At 38.1% G+C, this 19,600-nt stretch overlaps 1 protein-coding gene across 3 annotated transcripts in view; it reads right to left on the bottom strand.

The window, feature by feature from the left end:
* MSH3 (mutS homolog 3) overlaps nucleotides 1–19,600 on the bottom strand; it is a 185,987-nt gene that overhangs the window by 10,471 nt on the left and 155,916 nt on the right. For all 3 annotated transcript variants that reach the window (XM_010863368.1, XM_010863367.1, XM_010863366.1), the window contains exons 21-22: nucleotides 6,255–6,441; nucleotides 2,387–2,516 (exon numbers count right to left, since the gene is read on the bottom strand). In XM_010863368.1, the coding sequence (XP_010861670.1) occupies nucleotides 2,387–2,516; nucleotides 6,255–6,441 (317 nt within the window). The remainder of the gene's footprint in view (nucleotides 1–2,386; nucleotides 2,517–6,254; nucleotides 6,442–19,600) is intronic.

Genomic DNA, 19,600 nt, shown 5'->3' with positions numbered 1-19,600 from the left:
ATAATACAAGATTGTATTTATCCTCATTGTCTGAGCCAGAGTGAGTCCAAGCATTCTGTTACTTGCAAGTAAACAAACAGAAGACAGGTTAAGAAACATCCCAGAATGACACCAAGGCAGGTCTCGGGACAACAGCTGAGGTCTAGGGAGAAACCAGTTCAGATGAGCAGGAGGACATAGGACTCCAGGAGGAATGACCGCAGTAAGGAAACCTGTAATCAACAGGTGCAATCATGTGAAAACTGTCTAGAGAGGCGTTTTACAGTTACTAGAGGATAGAATCAACAAGAGACTCAAAACAATGAAATGAAAGAATAAAAACAATTAATTATGACCTTGGAGAAAAAAGGTGTAAAAGAAAGAAAACATACTTGTCTCCTTATGTGCCTCAGGAGTAAGCAATACCTAATGGCAGTAACAGTGAAACAATGAATTCGAATGAAATAGGAAAAATGTGAAACCATTACACTAGGAGGAAAGGGGAAGGGAGGACTGAAGACCCTCATTTAACACAAGCAGTCAGTAATACTGTCAGGCTGGTGAACCAAGAGATAGGAAAATAAGCACAGTATTTAGACCCAGGGAAGAAACGGACGGATGAAAGAACCAAAAACAGCTGCCTTGGGACTGGAGGGAGGAGGGGCCGTGTAGGAAAAGCATGGAAGAGGGGACCACTGCTGTTAGCACCTGTCTTTAGCATCATTTAGTTTTTCTAAAATTCTGTTCATGAATAAAAATTTAAATCAATAAAATAAAAAGTCAAAACACTTAAGATATAAGGGTCTGGGTTAGCAGTTAGTTCACATCAAACGCTTACCACTGACTCTCCCTCCCCTGTTGGTGAAATCTGTTTTGTTTATCCCATGGAGTTTTAGCTTATGAGCTCCTCTGGTCACTTTGGATGCAGATGAATAGATGTGAAACTGTTTCCATGAGAGAATTTATGGTGTGTTTTTCAAGATCGCATGGTGGCGAAAGGCAAGGATTGCCTAACATTGTATTTATCTCAGGTCCACTGCTTTTGTTTTATTTGGGCCAGTTGCTTGATTTCTTTTTCAGGTCCATCCTTACTTAGTACTTTTCCAAAATAAAATCTGGACTATGAAGTATCTTGGATAATGGATTTTCCATTGTAGCACACCAACTGTGTAAACCATCACTGGCCCACAGGCTGGTGGCTTAAAAAAATTACTACTGAGCATGGGGAAAAATGCTAAAATCTACTACATTACTAACAGCACTTGAATTTTTTTATTGGCTAATGACATTCTTTTTTCATGAAATGTTTCATTTCTGTGACATGAGTAGTAAGTGGAAGGCTAAGAAAAAAATATTGTAACTCTCACATAGCAGTTCTAACAGAGATGAAAAGAACCTGCAGGCAGAAGACATGGATTCTAGGTTCAACTCAGCTCCCACCCAGGTGCCTGACATGGGGGATCCAATTTACCTGAGATTCACTTTCCTTGTCAAATTCAGATAAAACATATGTCCAGTATAGAATACTAGAGACATCACTTTGCCGACAAAGGTCCGTATAGTCATAGCTATGATTTTTCCAGCAGTTACTCATGGATGAGAGAGTTGGACTATAAAGAAGACTGAGTGCCGAAGAATTGATGCTTTCAAACTATGGTGCTGCAAAAGACTCTTGAGAGTCCCTTGGACTGCAACGAGATCAAACTAGTCAATCCTAAAGGAAACCAACCCTGAATACTCATTGGAAGGACTGATGCTGAAGCTGAAGCTCCAATACTTTGGCCACATGATGTGAAGAGCCCACTCACTAGAAAAGACCCTGATGCTGAGAAAGATTGAGGACAAGAGGAGAAGGGGGCAAAAGAGGGTGAGATGGTTGGATGGCATCATCAACTCAATGGACACAAGTATGAACAAACTCCAGGAGATGGTGAAGGACAGGGAAGCCTTGTGTGCTGCAGTTCATGGGGTCATAAAGAGTCAGACACAACTGAGCGACTGAACAGCAAGTATAGAATATTGCTCTTAGTAAGTAATTCATGTTAAATCATATTTTGGGAAATATATTGAGTATTTTTCAAAGATGACTAATATAGTTGACTGTTAAGGCATCTTTCCTAAGATGGACCTAGGAGTAAAATCTAAATGTTCCCCCCTCACCCCACCTTCTTCTTGAAGAAAAATGAGATAAAGAGGGCTAGAGAAGGACTCAGAGATGGCGAGGAGAAATGCAAACTCTGTTTGACCCAAAGCTTAGAGAAAATGATGTTGGACAAATGTCAATTACAATCGACATTCACAGTTTTATTATTAATAAGCAGTAAGTTCATACTCCTATGAACTTTGGGTTATTCGTCACAAAAGCCAACAGAATGATAGTTGTACTTACGGCAAGAACAATTCATACCTGCATCCTGTTTGCTTTCATCCTCGTTAACCAAAAATCCCATGTGATAATTCCCCACCTGCTGTGAGTAACTTTTTTCCAGTTCACAAACTGGTGGATAATGGGTAACAAACAGGGTTAAGGATTTCACCTAAAGCAGTGAGACATAATGAAAGTTATTTTATTTTTAAATTTAAAATTTTCTCCAACTTTATTTTGAAAAATTTCAAACCTTCATAAAAGCTGCAAGAAAAGTACAATGAACATTCATATATTCTTTATCTAGACAGCCATTTGTTAATATTTTGCTGTATTTCCCCTTTCTTCCTTCCTCCCTCCTCTACACACACTCACATGAACACACATAGTTTTTTTCCTGAACCATTTAAGAACTGCAGACATCATGAAACTTTATCCTTAAATACTTAAGATTCTATCTTCTGAGAATAAAAACATTCTCCTCCATAACCAAAATAAAGTTATTATGCTCAAGAAATTTAACATTGATACATCACTATTTGGGCTTCCCGGGTGGCTCAAAGGGTAAAGAATCTGCCTGTAATGTAGGAGACCCAGGTTCAATCCCTGTGTTGGAAAGATCCCCTGGAGAAGGAAATGGCAACCCACTCCAATGTTCTTGCCTGAAGAATTCCATGGACAGAGGAGCCTGGTGGGCTACAGTCCACGGGGTGGCAAACAATCAGACACAACTAAAGCAACTAACACTTTCACTGACACTGTTTATTAACTATGTAGTCTGTGAATTTCTCTTACTGTCCCAATAATGTTCTTTAGAAATTTCTTTTTTTTAAATATATTTATTTATTTGGCTATGCTGGGTCTTAGTTGCGGCATGTGGAATCTAGTTCCCGAACCATAGATTGAACCCAGGCCCCCTGTATTGGAAGTCTCAGCCACTGGATCACCAGGGAAGTCCCTAGAAACCTCTTTATATTTAAAAAAAAAATCAAGACTCATGTAGTACATCTGGTCATGTCTATTTAGTATCCATTAATTTAGAAGACTTCTCCAGACTTCTCTTTTTTTTGACTTTTATGTCTTTAAAATTTTTGAAGTATCCAAGATAGTTGTTTTGCATAATCTCTCTCAGTTTGGATTCACCTGATTGTTTTCTCCTGATTAAATTCAGATCAAAATTTAATGCCAGGAATATTACATATACATGTAGGTGACATAATCTTTCCAATATATCACATCAAAAGGCACACGGTGTCAATCTGATCTATTATCGGGGATGCTAAATCTGATTATTTGGTTTAAGTGCGTGCCCATTCTTCACTGTACTGACACCTTTCTTCTTAATTAATTAATAAATAACTTGTGGGGTTACACTTTGAAACTGTGTGACTATCATTTTCTCCAACAATCTTACCATCTATTGATCATCACTGCCAGAATCGGTCATTATCGTCAGAGTTGATAAACGTCAATTTAAAAAACAGCATTCTCTATTTATTAGCTGACATTTTGTAATGTAGAGCTTTCCCTTCTTCCCACCCTACCCCCACCATTTTAAAATTTACTTTTGTGTTGTCACTATCAGTACGGACTTGTGAGTTACTTAATTAGCATTGTTTCAAAGCACACGTTCTATGTATTCTAGAAACCCTTGTCTTAGGGGAAGTTAACATCAAATCTTGGTCTAAAAATTAGCAGAAAAGAGTAATCGAATTAAAGAACTCGTTTTGATTCATCTGCCATCTGCCTTATTAAAAGTCAGAACATATGTCTTCTGTCTAAAAACAAGTACAAATAAACTTATTAAGGCAGGGTTTCTTTGACAAGTTGCTCTTAAAATCTGCCCTGAAGCATCTTAGGACCAGCTGGCTCCCTGGAGCCCCTTCCCTTAGCTGAAAGGCATTTCTAGCTGGAAGATCTAAGGGTTTGGGTTACACCACTGCCCTCATCAAGGCCACACTCAGCTTAATGCAGCAACACAGAGCCTCCCCCAATTCCTCCTCTCTTCCCCATTCTAGTGATCAATAGACATCATGAAAAATAAAGATTTTCAACCATAAAAAGGTTAGAACTCTTGTTCCTGAAGAATCCTCTTCAGTGACTTTCCTCCAAGATAAATTTTACCTAAGACTTTCTTCACCAACATTTATAATATCCAAAAACTGCTATAGAAGCAATGAAAACAGAAGTGACAAATTCACTTCTGTCATAATTTGTTCCTGAAGATTCTTAAATAACTCTCTGGAATTTTGACAAACTGCTTCTGGCAGACAGACTCTAACGTGGCCCTAGCGATCTTCACTCCTCGTTGTTCATGCTCTGGAGGACCCTCTTCCCACACTGAAGAGCGCTGGCCCTGTGTACTCAACAACATGATGGCAAAATCAAATGCTCTGTTGCTTCTAACCTTGGCCTCTTGGAATGCCTCCCTCTGGGGGAAGCCAGACGCCCCTCTGTAAGGATGCTCAAGCAGCCCATGGAGAGGCCCACGAGGTAAGGAACTGAGGGCCCTGGCCAATCGCCTCACCAGCTTGCCAGCCATGTGACTGAGCCACACTGTAAGAGGATCCTCCAGCCCTGGCCGACAACCAGACTGCAACCTCAGCAGAGGCCCTGAGCCAAAACCACCCAGCCAAGCTGCTCCCAGTTTCCTCACCTCCAGACACTCCGAGAGATCATGAATGATTATTGTTGTTTTAAGCCACTAAGTTTAGGGGTAATGTGTTATGTGGTCATAGTAACTGATAGACTTCTACAGAGTAGATACAATTAAATTCAAAGTTGACAAGTTCAGCTCTGTCATAATTTGCTCCTGAAGGCTCAAAAAAAAGGAGTATCTTAAATAATTTTTTATTAAGTGAAAAATTCTTTAAATTCTATAGCACATTACAATTTTCAAAAGTTTCACACACATGATTTATAATCCCGTAACATCCCTTTTTCCTCCTAACCTTATAATGCCTCTCCCCGTTCCCTCTCCCACTGGTAACCAACAGTGTGTTCTCTATATCTGCGAGTCTACTTCTCTTTTGTTATATTCACTAGTGTGCTGTATTTTTTGACTCTACATAAAAAGTGATATCCTACCGTATTTGTCCTTCTCTGACCTATTTCCCTTAGCATAACGCCTATCTATGATGCTTAACGTGGCAAAATTTCATTTTTTACAGGTAAGTAGTATTCTTAACTGAATGTTAAAAAAATGTGTTTTGGAGGTAGATATAGGACTTTATTGAATCCATGATATATAGTTCCTATAATGATTAAAGAAAAGTTCCTGAGCTATACCTTTTTGCAAATACAAAATTTCTTTTTTTAAAGAAAATATTTGTCTTAACAAAATATATCATCATTAACTATGTAATGGGGAGAGTTTGATGAAAGTGACAGGGATAGAAAGTTTTACACAAGTAAAATTGTACATTGAGATGCTTAGGAACAAACTCTGAAAAAAAAAAAGGACACACACTGAAGGAGGGGGGTTACTAAAACAGAGACTCAAGAAGATCAGCTCAAAGGCCTTATATGGAGATCTTTTAGGATACTGCTGAGAAAAAGTATTTCACAAGGCAAAAATGGTACTATCTTTTATTTGGTTCCTTTCTCAAGGATTGGGTTGAAGGTAGATGGTCTCTGATCTTAATTTAGTTTGTCAAGGATAGTAAGATACAGTTTCTAGGTGGAAATATTGCCAAGGAGGCCTTTCTCCTACTGACCAGGTTTATTCCACTTCAGCTAAATAAAGGAAGACACATTAAAGAACTCAAACATTATTTAGGGCCAATCTACTTGAGTTCCACGTATAGCATCTGAATGATCAATTGCAGGAATAGGATCAACTATAACAAAGATAGTGTTGAATATTTAGAAACTGAGGTCAGGATACAAAAAAGGTACGCAAGATACTTACATCTCTAATGAAATGCTCAAGTGTAGCATAAGCAATGGCGATTCCATCATGGGTGCTCGTCCCCCTTCCCAATTCATCCAAGATAACCAAAGACTGTGGTGTTGCTTTTCTTATTATTTCTGCCGTGTCAGTCAGTTCTTCCATAAATGTACTCTGTCCTTTATATATGTTATCTGCAGCCCCCATCCTATAAACAAAACGACAACATCTTGATTTTCCCTCATTATTAGGATGCCAGACATTATTTTCTGAACGATCATTATAAAAGAGTTCCATGAGTCTATGTACTTTGAGCCAATAACAGCTGAAATTATATTAAGCAAACCAAAAAAATGTTGTATGTAAACTGTGTCTAACATCAAACGGCACTTTATAGAAACATTCTGGAGAGAATCCAATGTATTGGACAGAGCTCTTGAAAAGCAGGGGAACCTCTGACTAGGCCATTTTCTGACTAGTCATTTCAAACAGAAGTTTTGGTATTTACAGGGCAAAATAATACTTGTCTGTGTTGCTGTGTTTAAAATCCATGAGTAATAGTATACTGTACAGTCAAAGGCTTTTTCCAGTGTTTCCTTAAGATTCCACACTGATATTACAAATTAAAGGACCACATTGAATAAGATAAAACTATTTTTTATTCAAACTAAAAGTATAAAAGTTTAATAGCCTAAGACACCTAATACAGGTTTCTAAAGTGGACTTCATGGAATAGAAGTGCTTTAGAGATGTCAAGAAACAGGTTCAAAAGATTTAGGAGTTCTTTCCTATAAGACTTCTCAGAGCCTTTAATATTCTACTACACATTATGCATTTCTTACAGCATATCTAGCACACAGCATTTCAAACTCATTTAACCACAGGCCCTTGAAACTTCCCCTGGAGTTTCAAGGTCTACAATAATGGTCTGACAATAATGGTCTATAGAACACATTTCGGAAAATGCACAAAAGAAACTGGGGTGCGGGGATGAAATTAGGTATATGCACTCCAGGCAACTCAGTCAGCAGCAAAACCTAGAATTGACTCTGACCCACTAGCCAGCTTTGTAAATGCTGTAACTATTAATATTTTCTCAGCAAAGATACCTTCAGCAATTTAGCTTTTATACAACAGTTCACATGTGACCCACGGGAGGATAATATATCTCTTATTTCTGGAGGAACTCATGGTGAAACCGAGCCTTCATCAATCTGTGACTGGAACCCTGCAGTGGGCAGGAGACAGAGTGTAATTCGCCCCCATGCAAGACTGGTGGAGCCTTAGAACTGATCTAGTGGCATTTAGAAACTATAATTAATTACATCTCTGATGGAGGTGATAGGGGTTTACTCAAAGTGCTGCTGATTTTATCTATTTTCAAATCGGTAACCACAAAACATAATTTCTGAAATGTTGCTAACTTAGGAGCATTCTCGTTACTTTATCAGAGTTCAAATTCTGTTATTCACCTCAATTTCAAAGTTCACTTTATCAATACATTCCCTACCACAAAGCAAGAAGATTAAACTTCCCTATCTCTGCAACCACACTGAATTCTTCAGAATATTAATGTTTGATCCTCACTTAACGATATTTTATTTTATTCCTGATTGTGAACTGATGACACGAACATATCTTTGGCTGATAGGTGGGTGGCTTTATATATTGATCTGTGTGTGCGTGCTCAGTCATGTCCAACTCTTTGCAACCCCATGAACTGTAGCCTTCCAGGCCTCTCTGTCCATGGAACTTTCCAGGCAAAAATACTAGAGCAGCTTGCCACTTCCTATTCCAAAGGATCTTCCTGACCCAGGGATCGAACCTGCGTCTCTTGCATCCTGCATTGGCAGGTGGATTCTTTACCACTAGCGCCACCTGGGAAGCCCGCATGGCATCAAAACGCGTGAAACCAAATCCCATGGTATCAGCATGTCTCACGGTATTACAGGGTTTCTGTCCTTAAGAAGGTTGGGCCAGGTTTGGGTGGATCTTGGATGTATTTTTATTAAACAATGATCTCGACTCTATAAGACCAGTGGTTTTCAAATATCTTTTTACCTGTTAAATCCTTTGTTCACATGAAATCTTATAAAGAAACTCACTCTGCAGACGAGACAAAAGGAACACTGATGTGGCCAAGAGCCCAGCACTATGAGGCTCACCTTCCCACCTAGAGGGGGCTCTGTGGAATATTAACACCCTGTAGAACAGTCTGAAGGCCACTGCATTATTAGCAGCCAACACATTTTCTTTCACAATTCCATTTTTCCATAGCACCTGATGATAAAGTAGCAATGCTGCTCAGCAGACAATGAAGAAATGCTGGCAATTAAACAGTCACTGGGGTCACTGGGGAAGTATGTGTTTGTCACTGTGGCAACTTGTTCATTGATAAAAATATTTTCTGTTAACTTCTCCTAAGAAATTTAAGAGATTCTTCTTAAGAAATTAATTTTTCCCATAAACTTCAGCAATATAATAACTTTGTAAGATTCTGATGGACAAAGAATTTTATCACTAAACACATTTTCCTTTTAGTCCTGGTTACTAGGAAACAATTGAATAACATCTTAAAATAATAGCAAACAGCAACTGTGACTTCATCTAATGTTTCTATGCTAATTTCTCCTTGACCTTTGAATACCATTTTACTTTCTTATTATCCTGCTCTGTTGTATATATCCCAGTAAACTGCCTAAAATAACTTAAAAACAAGGCAAGGTTTAGCATCCTTAACAAAAAGTCTCTAATTTTCTATCACTCCAACAAGCATTTACAAGACATACTACAAGACAATGATACTGAATTTTTTCAAATGTTAAAATATATTAGAGATTTAAGGAATTTCAGAACATATGTCATTGTTATCATTCTGCCTGTATTTGTATTCATATGCAGTGAAAAATGGGAAACGCACTCTTTAGGTTTCATCTCAGAGTTTGCTCTGAGTAGACAGGTTACAGATATGTGATTAAGAAAAAAAAAATCACTCTGATATTTTTAGGAGTGGAGGCTCACTAATCTTTCTAATCCCCTACCCACTCCTCGTCTATAACCCTTATATAGGTCAACAAAGCTTAATAAAGCATTAATGGAGAAAAGAAATTACTACTTTTTTGAATCAGTTTCTAAAGTCAAGAACACTTTCATGAAAATTTGAACAAGGGTTTGTTTTTATGAAGTCTTGATATTTTGAAATAACATTCTAGATGTTTCTAAATTATAGCAAATGGGTGGGCCTCTGTCCATTCAAAACACAATCTCTGGGCCTTGTGAAAGGAAAATGCTAGCATGAGAGAAATACTGCAATTAACAGGGGGGAAAAAGATTCTTTATATTGAAAGAAAGTAACTGGAGCTTAAATATCAAAATTGCTAAATAGAGGCAAAGATTATTTGTATGCATCGGTATTTTTTGACATAATAAAAGTATATATTATTTTATATATATATATATATATATATATATACACACACACATACATACATACATGGCTTCCCAGGTAGCTCAGTGTAAAGAATTCGCCTGCCAATGCAGCAGACTCAGGTTTGATCCCTAGGCTGGGAAAATTCTCTGGAGAAGGAAACGACAACCCACTCCTTGCCCAAGAAATCCCATGGACAGAGGCACCTGATGGGCTACAGTCCACGGGGTCACAAAAGAGCTGGACACGACTCAGCAACTAAATAACAACAACAGCATGCACACACACACACACAACTAAACTTTACCATTTTAACATTTTTAGGTGCATAATTCAGTGTATTAAGCACATTCACAACGCTGTACAGTCATCACTACTATCCATCAGCAGAACTTTTTCATGATCTCAAAATAACTCTTTAAAAACTAACTTCCCAATCTCCCCTTCCCTCAGCGCTTGTCTCTACAAATTTACCTCTTCTAGTTTCTCAGATAAGTGAAATCACACTCTATTTGCACTCTGTTTTGTACAGAAGGCCTTTTATATTAGCTCATTTTGCCTTCTTTTTGAAACTGAAGATGTTCTACTCACTTCACTTTGCTAAAAACTCTGCAGAATTTTGTGCAGTATTGGTATCTTCGCTTGGGTTTGTTTGGTTTTTTTTTGCATATTATATAAATTTTACAAAAGGAAAATAATCTCCTGAATAGCAAAATACTCTAATTTTTAAGAAGGGTGGTCTAAGGGAAAAAAAGTTGAAATCTAAGAAAAGAAAAAGCTGAAAATGATTACCAAATATTGAAAACTGTTTATACACCATGGCATTTAAAAGGCATACAGAAATGTGAAGTAGTAGATTTGTATCACATTTAAGTAAACATAAACATTAACCCAGCAATGCAATGAAATCACAAATAACTTACCACTATACATGTGCACTTTTTAAAAGTCTGGAAGGTCATATACCTAAAGAACAATGGTTTTCAGGTCATGGAATTACAGGTGATCTAAATTTTTTTCCTTTTTGAGCTTTTCTATAGCTTTAAATTTGCAATGAACAAGCTTTACAGTGTCATCAGAAAAACACATGTTAATTTAAAAAATCACAATACATTAAAATACTTTGTACTCTACTGATACATTTAAAACACTTTATATTCTACTGTATCATTACTTTAAGACAAGGCAAAATGATTGTAATTACCAAGAAAAATAACCAGCTTTCTTCTACCAATATCAAAAATACCTTATTAGCAGCAACGAGATTATTATAATAGAAAAGAAAAAGGTTTATTTCTCTAGTTTACCTGTTTCTACTAACAGCTGCAATCAGATCACACTATGGTATTTAAAGTCAATTTATAACAACTATGACAGTGAACTGCGAACATAACCAAGCAAAAAACCACTACAGCAATCTTTCTGGGTCGCTGGAAACATGCTGAGAATCAAGGCAGCAATCCAGGAATGCCAGACTGTTATGGGCTCACATGAAACCACAACCACTAGAACCACCTACAGAGTACATGCAGGCCACGCAAGAAGGACAAGGTGCTCTCCTAGCAAAAGAAACTCACAGTGTGCCGGGTGGGCAAACCATTTCTCAAAACATCTACTAGTCTACTCAGGGGGATGGTCCCAAGAAATTCAAAGGAAAATAATTAACTATTTCTTAACTATTTTCTGTGAAAAAAAAAACACAAACAATTAAAGCCATCAAAGGAAGGATAAGATTAATCAGTCATGAGGGCAAAAACTAACCTTATTAATTAATAAGTATTAGTTAATAAGAGGGAAATCCGACACAATCAAAGGAGGCATTGTTATAACTGTATGAGCTTGAGCAAATCACAATCTGTTTTCCCTTGTGTAAAACGTCCAGCATGGAGACTGAATAATAGCTCCTAAACCTGGATATATTTCTGAGTCACTTGCAGAGGTTCTTTTTTAAAGAATATTTTATTTTAAAAAAAATGTAAGTATAGAGGGCTTCCCCAATGGCTCAGTGGTAAAGAATCCACCTGCAATGCAGGTGACACAGAGATGGGGGTTCAATCCCTGAGTTGGGAAGATCCCCTGGAGGGGGAAACGGCAGTATTTTGCAGCACTCTTGCCTGGAAAATCCCACGGACAGAGGAGCCTGGTGGACTACAGTCCATGGGGTCACAAAAGACACAACTGAGCGACTAAACAACAATAAATAGTTGATTTACAATGTTGTGTTAGTTTCAGGTGTACAGCACAATGATTCAGATACATGTGTGTTTGTGTGTATTCTTTTTCAGATTCTTTTCACTTACAGGTTATCACAGAATATTTTTTAGAATTTCTGTACTATACAGTCGGAGAAGGTGATGGCACCCCACTCCAGTACTCTTGCCTGGAAAATCCCATGGCTGGAAGAGCCTGGTAGGCTGCAGTCCATGCACTCACTAAGAGTCGGACACGACTGAGTGACTTCACTTTCACTTTTCATGCACTGAAGAAGGAAATAGCAACCCACTCCAGTGTTCTTGCCTGGAGAATCCCAGCGACGGGGGAGCCTGGTGGGCTGCCATCTATGGGGTCAACAAGAGTCGGACACGACTGAAGCGACTTAGCAGCAGCAGCAGCAGTACTATACCGTAGGTCCTTGCTGGTTATCTATTTTATATACAGTGGTGTGTAAATGTTAATCCCAACCTCCAAATTTATCCCCTCTTCCCTTCCATTTTGGTAACCATAAGTTTGCTTTTTATGTCTGCAGGTCTGTTTCTGTTTTGTAAACAGGTTCAACTGTATTTTTTTTTTAGATTCCACATGAGGTCCAACTAGTCCATTCTGAAGGAGATCAGCCCTGGGATTTCTTTGGAAGGAATGATGCTAAAGCTGAAACTCCAGTACTTTGGCCACCTGATGCGAAGAGCTGACTCACTGGAAAAGACTCTGATGCTGGGAGGTATTGGGGGCAGGAGGAGAAGGGGACGATAGAGGATGAGATGGCTGGATGGCATCACTGACTCGATGGACGTGAGTCTCAGCGAACTCCGGGAGTTGGTGATGGACAGGGAGGCCTGGAGTGCTGCGATTCATGGGCTCGCAAAGAGTCGGACACGACTGAGCGACTGATCTGATAAACAATATCATATGATATTCTTCTCTCTCTGTCTGGCTTACTTCACTGAGCATGATAATCTCTAGGTCCATTCCTGTTGCTGCAAATGACAATATGTCATTCTTTTCTATGGCTGAGTAATATTCCATTGTGCACATACATCTTTATCCAGTCATCTGTCAATGGACATTTAGGTTGCTTCCATGTCTTGGCTATGTAAATAGTGCTGCTATGAACACTGGGTGCATGTATCTTTGCAAATTATACCTTTGTCCAGATATACACTCAGGAGGGGGATTGTTGGATCATATGGCAACTCTATTTTTTAGTTTTTTAAAGAACTCCATATTGTTCTCCATACTGGCAGTGCCAATTTACATTCCCACCAACAGTGTAGGGGGGCTCCTTTATTTCCAACACCCTCTTCAGCATTTATTATTAGTAGACTTTTTGATGATGGCCCTTCTGCCTGGAGTGAGGTGATACCTCATTGTAGTTTTGATCTGCATTTCTCTAATAATTAGCAAGACTGAGAACTTTTTCATGTGCCTATTGGCCATCTCTATGTTTTCTTTGGAGAAATGTCTATACATTCAATGTAATCCCTATCAAACTACCAATTGCATTTTTCACAGAACTGGAACAAAATTTTTTTAAAGTTTCATAGAAATACTAAAGATCCCAAATAGCCAAAGCAATCTTAAGAAAAACAGAGCTGGAAGAATCAGGCTACCTGGCTTTAAATTATAGTACAAAGCTATAGTAATAAAAATAGTATGGTACTGGCACCAAAAACACATACATAATCAGTGGAACACAGTAGGAAGCTCAGAAATAAACCCATGCACCTACTATGGTCAATTGATCTATGAAAAAGGAAGCAAGAATACACAATGGAGAAAAGACAGTCTCTAGTCTCTTCAATAAGTTGTGCTGGGAAATTGGACCATTATATTGAAAAGAATTGAAAAGATTGAAATTGGAATGCTTTCTAATACCATATCAGTCGTGTCCAACTCTTTGGGACCCCATGGACTGTAGCCTACCAGGCTCCTCCGTCTATGGGATTTTCTAGGCAAGAATACTGGAGTGGGTTGCCATTTCCTTCTCCAGGGGATCTTCCCGACCCAGGGATCGAACCCAGGTCTCGCTTTACTGTCTGAGCCACCAGGGAAGTCCAATACCATATACAAAATAAACTCAAAATGGTTAAAGACCTAAAGGCAGAACCAAATACTACAAAACTCCTAGAGGGAAACATAGGCAGACACTCTTTGACATAAACTGCAGCAATATCTTTTTAGATACATCTCTTAGAGTAACAAAAATAAAAGCAAAAATAAACAAATGGGACCTAAAAACTTAAAAGCTTTTGCACAACAAAGGAAACTGTAACCAAAATGAAAAGACAGCCTACAGAATACAAGAAAATATTTGCACATGATGTGATTGACAAGGGATTAATTTACAAAACATACAAAGAGCTCATATAGCGCAGTTAAAAAAAAAAAAGTACATAATTAAAGAAGGAGAAGACCTAAGCAGGGGTTCTTAATTACAGAGTCCCAAAACCTCCTTCATCATACTGGTAACACTTGAATCTCCAGGGAATCTACATTACAGGGACATGCCTGGAATCTACACTTAAAATTAAACCAAATCAAACCCTCAGGTGACTCTGAAGCATTAAATTCATACAACCACTTCCCATCAAAAAGATGAAGTGAGATATCTCCTGTTTGGCAGACAAAGCTATAGGAGCTAAATAAACCAGAGAGACACTCATAAGGTAACATTTCTGATGCCAATAAAATTCTCAACAGCCCACTCATTTAGTAAAATATAATGTGGTTTTTAGTGCTAGTATTTACTACCAACTAGACAAACACATACTGACTCAAGATGTTTTCTTTCTATTCAACCAGGATATATATATTTTTTAATAAAGTATAAATACTCCACAGTAGGTACTCAATCAATATGTCCTGAATTAAACTAAATTGGGCAAACAGACCAGTTATCATCCACACAGCCAAAAGCAAACATTTAAGATAATTTAATTTAAGTATCTGAAGACGTATTACCTTCAAATTCTCTCTCAAAATAAACACACTGGAGCCATTCTGGTTACACAGCATTGCTGAAGCTGGGGGCCATAAGAAAGAGTTTACGTGGGGAGCGTGGCATGAAAATTACTAATTAATGTAAATACTCCTTTCTACCAACATTTAACTGACATAAATAGACATAAATTATGCTGAGAGAAGCCAATTGTTTTATTTTAAAACTAGACAATAAGTCATCGCTTTTCTAAAACTTAACTACTGAGTCTAAAGCACTGAATAAGGTTTAAGTTTGCATTTATCAGGATAACAAAAAATAGATCTTAATTCAGTGATGCACTCAAAGATGTTAATGATCTTTGGAAATAAATGTCTAGAAATATTTCACTGATGAGTATATATATCACAATACACTGATATAAATATACCAATTATGGCCAAATGAATATGTTTGAGAAAATTCTATTTTTAAAAAATGCTTCTTATTCAGAGAAAGGTTCAACATTCAAATGAGGTTACAACATTCATCCCAAAGCCTCTTGTTTATAGCTTTTCATCTGTTTATTTAGTCTCCTTATAAAACAGCACATAGTAGGTACTCAATAAATATTTAAGCAAAACATGAATTTAGTCCTAGTGTTGTAAATATCCAATTAATAATGCAAAAATAACCAATTTAAAGATACAGCCTGGAGCCACATGTTATGCATATATGTTAGATTTTATTATTTTTTCCACTGAGCAAAAAAAAGATTTGAAGTGATTTTGAATAATAATATATTTATAACAGAAGAGTTACAATGAATAGGAAAGTAATATTACAAGCCATACAGCAGATTTTCAAATTTGAACAGCAAATATAGCATGAGCTTTTAAAATGCTAAATTTAGGGTCTCAGGCCAAAGATTCCAATATAATAGGTCTGTGACAGGCCTTATTAGAAAATATCATTTTTAATAATCTCTGATTCTGAAACAGCTGTTCTCAGAATCATGCTATAGAAGTACTCATGGGAGAAATAGTCCCATATAAAAAGAGAAGGGGAAAAACAAACCCCGAATTTGTTTCCACATTTCTGCCTTGAATTTAGCTCTTGCCTTCCTGGCAATCAACACAAAAAGTAATTAAAGAGGAAGCAGCCATTCGCTGAAAACAAGAGGCCTGGTGGTTTTTTAGGGAAGGTTAATAAATTGCTTCAAATCTCTTTGTAAACAGGCAGTGTATGCACATGAAGGAAAAAAATTTCCTTAGCATTAATAAAAAGTGATTTATCAGATGGTACTTTATGTAAAACACATTAAGTAACAGGAATGAAAATGTCTTTAAGAGCAATTTTAGAGAATATAGAGAAACATCATCAAATGGGTATTCTTATTCTAATTCATTTTAAAGCATCAGGAAAAATTTTACGCACTGCTGATGGGATTCTAAACTGGTCCAGCCTCCTTGAAGACCAAGACAGGTGCAGTTTCCTTATACTCTACCATCCCACTCCCAGATGAAGTCTAGAATCAGCAAACTCACTTGTGTACTACATGTGTGTAAGACAAGTATCAGCACTTTTGAGATTTGCAACCAATTTGGATATTAGATATTAATAAAGAAAAATGGATAAACTATGGTACATGCATACAATGGACTACCACAATTAGAGAAAAATGAGTGAACTAGAATTATATGAATCCACAACAATAAAGTTCATAAATAAAACACTGAGCGGGGGAAAGCCACTTATAGACGTTTAAAAACATGCCAAATAATTCTGTGTATTGTTTCAAAACATACCTATATTGTAAAAATACAGAGAAATTCATGGAGTAAAAACCAGAGTCAAAAAGGACGGTTACTCTGGAGGGACTGGAGAGGAAGGAACCTGGGAGGACTATGGGCTCAGCTGTATTGGTGATGCTCTGTTTCTTTAGGAGGGTGCAAATTACATAGGCGATTGCAGTATGTCTGAATAATTTCATGATAAACAAATGAAAAATGTGAGGGCATAATGTTAAACCATACCCTAGTAAAAGTTTAAAATCCTAGGGGCTAGTGCACTGGGACGACCCAGAGGGATGGTATGGGGAGGGAGGAGGGAGGAGGGTTCAGGATGGGGAGCACATGTATACCTGTGATGGATTCATTTTGATATTTGGCAAAACTAATACAATTATGTAAAGTTTAAAAATAAAATAAAATTAAAAAAAAAAAAACCCAAAAAAATAAAATAAAATAAAATCCTAGGGATACAACTGAATGTGGTCCACACAGACTCCTTTCCAACGGTAACAAGAACAGAAGGTGAGGACAAAGAATGGATAGGGAACAGGGTCCTTTCTACTAGAGCAGTGCAGTGCATCCCAGATGGAGCTTTCAGAGGCTGAAGAGTTCAGGGAACCTCTGCACGGCAAATATACAGCAGCCAATAACAGTGTGATTCTAATCCATATGAACTGATAGGCAACTCAAAGTGAAGTGAAGTGAAGTCGCTCAGTCGTGTCCGACTCTTTGCGACACCGTGGACTGTAGCCCGCCAGGCTCCTCTGTCCATGGGATTCTCCAGGCAAGAATACTGGAGTGGGTTGCCATTTCCTTCTCCAATGCATGAAAGTGAAAAGTGAAAGTGAAGTCGCTCAGTTGTGTCTGACTCTTAGAGACCCCATGGACTGCAGCCTACCAGGCTCCTCCATCCATGGGATTTTCGAGGCAAGAGTACTGGAGTGAGGTGCCATTGCCTTCTCTGAGAAAGTTGTATAAAGAACCATAAATAGATGCTGGCCTGAGAAGAAGGTAAACATTTCACTTTATACCCCATTACATCGCAAATAGTTTTCGTAAGAAGTTTCTATTACTTTATAATTAATCAACAGAACTCTCCAGCAAGGGCTTGGGGAAATGTGTCTCAATCTTGGCCACCTTCAAAACCATCTGGATACATGAAAAATTCAACTTCCAGACCCCACCCCAAATTAGAACCCCTGAGATTAGGGTTCAGTACCAACATTATTTTAAAAGCTCCATTAAAAAGAATCCAATGTACACAAAGGGAGATGTTAAAAATGCAAATGGCAATGTTTCTGTTATGAAAAGCAAAAACACCAGGTATACTGAACTCACAGAAAGCCATCAATTCTTAGTAGGAAGAACTAGGGCTACTTAGAGGTTCGGTTGAAACTTTGGAAACAAGATCTGATGTGTTGTTGGGAAGCTTTAAAGCTTCGAACCCCAAATTCCATGCAACTGAGTTAGGAAGAGAAATTTACCCTAGGAAAAAAGTATTCCCAGACAACAACCAAATACACATTTCAGTAGACTCCTAGGAAACATCTCATTTTGACTGATACTACCCTTAACTGGGGGGTTGGGGAGGTATTTACTTAATTACATGTTTATTTCAGAATTTAAAATATATTCATAAACCAAAGGAAAAAAGTCACCATAATGCCATATCCTTCACAATGATTTTGGAATAGAGCCTTCTATCTAGATGGTTTGCACTGCATATATTTACATATATAATTTCTCATACAAAAGTGGAATCATACTGAACGCCAGGCTCTGTAACCAGCTCTTTTTCATGTATTTTAACAAAAATATTCTTTTATGTAATACTACCTCTGGATGGGTTGACCAAGACCAGGTAACTATAAAATGTATCTTCAAGTAGCTGAATAAACTACTGTGTTTAAAGGAGTTAACTCAGAATGAACACTACTATACTGGGCTTCCCAGGAGGTGCTAGTGGTAAAGAACCTGCCTGCCAATGCAGGAAACACAAGAGCCATGGGTTTGATCTCTGGGTCGGGATGATCCCCAGGAGGAGGGCGTGGCAGTCCACTCCAGTATTCTTGCCTACAGAATCCCATGAACAGAGAGCCTGGGTGGGTACAGTCCATAGCATCACAAAGAATCAGACACGACTGAAGCAACTTTGCTGTTGTATACTGAAAAAACAAATTTAGTGTTGGCAAGGTTAGGTGTTGTCTTATGCAGTGACTGGTCACTACTCTGGTTCCTTAAGGCGGCCCCTGGTTCCTGAGCTCCAGGCACGCCTTCATGCCATCAGTGTGAAAGAAGCAGCTCACATCTCATGTGAACACCCACCGTGTCAGCTACATCCTGAGTAACAAGAGGAAGGGCTCTACCACCGCTCCATTCTGTGGGGCTGGAGCCTCAGGGTTGACGATTCTTATCTGTCTTACATCCGGAGAGTTCCAAAAGAGTAAGTGCCAGGGGGGTTATATTTGGTTAATGTCTTTCAAGGATAACAACTAAGACCAAAAATTCATAGTGGTTTCACATCCTTTAAAAAATATTCTCAAAGCCTGTAAAGCTGATATTATCAAACCTTTGTTCTATAGGTGTCAGACCTGAAGCTGTTAGAAAGGGAGCGCTACACTAACATACAGACGAAGCCAGACTCTACAGCCCAAAATACTAGTGACACAGACTCTGGCAGGAACAAAACTCAATTTACTGAGCACCTATTACACGCCAGGTGCTTCATACACTTAATTTTTATTTCTCACAATAATCTGTGATTTAAGCAGTATTGTAGGAGACAGGAAGAATAAAAGAAAAGCAGGCCCTGGGAAGTGCCGCAAAAGAAACTAAAGAGCCTCTTGATGAAGGTGAAAGAGGACAGTGAAAAAGTTGGCTTAAAGCTCAACATTCAGAAAACGAAGATCATGGCATCTGGTCCTATCACTTCATGGCAGATAGATGGGGAAACAGTGGAAACAGTGGCTGACTTTATTTTTCTGGGCTCCAAAATCACTGCAGATGGTGACTG

Source organism: Bison bison, unplaced genomic scaffold, assembly GCF_000754665.1.
Source record: "Bison bison bison isolate TAMUID 2011002044 unplaced genomic scaffold, Bison_UMD1.0 scf7180017864490, whole genome shotgun sequence".
NCBI lineage: Eukaryota > Metazoa > Chordata > Mammalia > Artiodactyla > Bovidae > Bison > Bison bison.
This window is presented reverse-complemented; position numbering and strand designations above follow the sequence as displayed.